Raw genomic sequence first — 3,600 nt, forward strand, 5'->3', positions numbered from 1 at the left:
TGGGCAAGCACAGCCTCTTCACACGGGAGGTCGGGGAGATGAGGAAGATGGTGGCCAAGTCTGTGGCCCATCCCAGCTACGACCCCACCACCAAGGACAACGACATCATGTTGCTGAAGCTCCTCAGCCCCGTCACCTTCACCGAGAGGATCCAGCCCATCCCCGTGGCCTCTTGCCTGGCCCAGCCCGGCACCACCTGCACCACCTCGGGATGGGGGGCGACCACCTCCCCAGAAGGTACCTACTGACCTCGGCCGCTGCTGGAGGCCCTTGTTGACCTCCTGGAGATCCATGTTGACCTCTTGGAGGTCCTTGTTGACCTCCTGGAGGCCCATGTTGACCTCCTGGAGACCCATGTTGACCTCTTGGAGGTCCTTGTTGACCTCCTGGAGATCCATGTCTCCCTCTGGAGGCCCATGTTGACCTCCTGGAGGCCCATGTTGACCTCCTGGAGGTCCTTGTTGACCTGGAGATCCATATTGACCTCTTGGAGATCCATGTATCCCTCTGGAGATCCATGTTGACCTCCTGGAGGTCCTTGTTGACCTGGAGATCCATATTGACCTCTTGGAGATCCACGTCTCCCTCTGGAGATCCTTGTTGACCTCCTGGAGGTCCTTGTTGACCTTCTGGAGATCCATGTCTCCCTCTGGAGATCCATGTTGACCTCCTGGAGGTCCTTGTTGACCTGGAGATGCATATTGACCTCCTGGAGATCCATGTTGACCTTCTGGAGACCTATGTTGACTTCCTGGAGATCCATGTTGACCTCCTGGAGATCCATGTTGACCTCCTGGAGATCCATGTCTCCCTCTGGAGACCCATGTTGACCTCCTGGAGGTCCTTGTTGACCTCCTGGAGATCCATGTCTTCCTGGAGATCCATGTTGACCTTCTGGAGACCTATGTTGACTTCCTGGAGATCCATGTTGACCTCCTGGAGATCCATGTTGACCTCCTGGAGGTCCTTGTTGACCTCCTGGAGATCCTTGTTGACCTCCTGGAGATCCATGTATCCCTCTGGAGATCCATGTTGACCTCCTGGTGACCCATGTTGACCTCCTGGAGGTTCGTGTTGACCTCCTGGAGGTTTGTGTCAACCTCCTGGAGGTCCAGATCCCCTCTTGAAGTTCTGGGTCCCCTCCTGGAGATCCACATCCCCTCTTGGGGGTCCAATTCTTTTTCTGGAGGCCCAAATCCCCTCCTGAAGGTCTAGGTCCTCTTTTAGAGGTCCAGGTTATCTCCTGGAGGTCTAGGTCCTCTCCTGGACCTCTGGGTCCTCTCCTGAACACCCAAGTCCCTTGTTGGCCTCTGGGTCCTATCTTGGACCTCTAGATCCTCTCCTGGACCCCTGGATCCCTTCCTGGACCTCTGGGTCCCCTCTCCTGGTCACCTGGATCCCTTCCTGGACCTCTGGGTCCCCTCCTGGTCACCTGGGTCCCTTCCTGGATCTCTGGGTCCTCTCCTGAACACCCAAGTCCCTTGTTGGCCTCTGGGTCCTATCTTGGACTTCTGGGTCCTCTCCTGGTCACCTGGATCCCTTCATGAACCCCTGGGTCCCCTCCTGGTCACCTGGGTCCCCTCCTGGTCGCCTGGATCCCTTCATGGACCTCTGGGTCCCCTCCTGGACCTCTGGGTCCTCTCCTGAACACCCAAGTCCCTCATTGGCCTCTGGGTCCTATCTTGGACCTCTAGATCCTCTCCTGGACCCCTGGATGCCTTCCTGGATCTCTGGGTCCCCTCCTGGTCCTCTGGGTCCTCTCCTGAACACCTGGATCCCCTCGTTGATCTCTGGGTCCCCTCCTGGTCACCTGGGTCCCCTCCTGGTCGCCTGGATCCCTTCATGGACCTCTGGGTCCCCTCCTGGACCTCTGGGTCCTCTCCTGAACACCCAAGTCCCTCATTGGCCTCTGGGTCCTATCTTGGACCTCTGGGTCCTCTCCTGGTCTCTTGGATCCCTTCCTGGATCTCTGGGTCCCCTCCTGGTCCTCTGGGTCCTCTCCTGAACACCTGGATCCCCTCGTTGATCTCTGGGTCCCCTCCTGGTCACCTGGGTCCCTTCATGGACCTCTGGGTCCTATCTTGGACATCTGGATCCCTTCCTGGACCTCTGGGTCCCCTCTCCTGGTCACCTGGATCCCTTCCTGGACCTCTGGGTCCCCTCTCCTGGTCACCTGGATCCCTTCCTGGACCTCTGGGTCCCCTCTCCTGGTCACCTGGATCCCTTCCTGGACCTCTGGGTCCCCTCTCCTGGTCACCTGGATCCCTTCCTGGACCTCTGGGTCCCCTCTCCTGGTCACCTGGATCCCTTCCTGGACCTCTGGGTCCCCTCTCCTGGTCACCTGGATCCCTTCCTGGACCTCTGGGTCCCCTCTCCTGGTCACTTGGATCCCTTCATGGACCTCTGGGTTCCCTCTCCTGGTCACCTGGGTCCCCTCCTGGTCACCTGGGTCCTTTCATGGACCTCTGGGTCCTATCTTGGACCTCTAGGTCCTCTCCTGGACCTCTGGATCCCCTCCTGGACCTCTGGGTCCTTTCCTGGTCACCTAGGTCCCCTCCTGGTCACCTGGATCCCTTCATGGACACCTGGCCTCCTGGTCACCTGGGTCCCTTCATGGACCTCTGGGTTCTCTCCTGGTCACCCTGGATCCTCTCCTGGACCTCTGGGTCCTTTCCTGAACACCCAAGTCCCTTGTTGGCCTCTGGGTCCTATCTTGGACTTCTGAGTCCTTTCCTGGTCTCCTGGATCCCTTCCTGGACCTCTGGATCCTCTCCTGGACCCCTGGATCCCTTCCTGGATCTCTGGGTCCCCTCCTGGACCCCTGGGTCCCTTCCTGGACCTCTGTGTCCCCTCCTGGACCCCTGGATCCCTTCCTGGATCTCTGGGTCCCCTCCTGGACCCCTGGGTCCCTTCATGGACCTCTGGGTTCTCTCCTGGTCATCTCCTGGACCCCTGGGTCCCTTCCTGGATCTCTGGGTCCCCTCCTGGACCCCTGGGTCCCTTCATGGACCTCTGGGTTCTCTCATGGTCACCTGGATCCCTTCATGGACCTCTGGGTCTCCACCTGAACCTCTAGGTCCCCTCCTGGACCCCTGTGTCCCCTCCTCCTCCTCCTCTTCCCCCTCCACCCCCACCACCTCCCAGGCTCATCCCACCTCCCTCCCGCTGGGTGGGACCTTCTGGGGTGACTTCTCGTGGGGGTTCCCGGGTCGATCCCCCCTGGTTTCTCTCTCTCTCTCCCCTCCCCAGTCACCTACCCCGAGGTCCTGCAGTGCGTCAACGTCACCATCTTCTCCAGCAGCGCCTGCCAGCGCTGGTACCCGGGCTCCATCACCCCCAACATGGTCTGCGCAGGGAACCTGGAGGGGGGCAGGGACTCCTGCCAGGGAAGGGCACCTGGGGGGTGGGACAGGTCTGCTGGGGGGGGTTCTTCTGGTTCTTCTTCTGGTGGTTTTTCTTCTGGTGGTGGTTCTTCTGCTGGTGGTTCTTCTGGTGGTTCTTTTTCTGCTGGTGGTTCTTCTTCTGGTGGTTCTTCTGCTGGTGGTTCTTCTGGTGGTGGTTCTTCTGGTGGTGGTTCTTCTTCTGGTGGTGGTTCTTCTG

At 59.6% G+C, this 3,600-nt stretch overlaps 1 protein-coding gene across 1 annotated transcript in view; it reads left to right on the forward strand.

Moving 5' to 3' along the window:
• Positions 1-38: 38 nt before the first annotated feature.
• LOC104394592 (kallikrein-14-like) overlaps positions 39-3,600 on the forward strand; it is a 5,973-nt gene continuing 2,411 nt past the window's right edge. Inside the window, exons 1-2 of the mRNA XM_010004206.1 lie at positions 39-237; positions 3,250-3,392. Coding sequence (XP_010002508.1) covers positions 39-237; positions 3,250-3,392 — 342 coding nt within the window. The remainder of the gene's footprint in view (positions 238-3,249; positions 3,393-3,600) is intronic.

The sequence above is a fragment of the Chaetura pelagica genome, unplaced genomic scaffold (assembly GCF_000747805.2).
Source record: "Chaetura pelagica isolate M959 unplaced genomic scaffold, ChaPel_1.0 scaffold1608, whole genome shotgun sequence".
Classification (NCBI taxonomy): Eukaryota; Metazoa; Chordata; class Aves; order Apodiformes; family Apodidae; genus Chaetura; species Chaetura pelagica.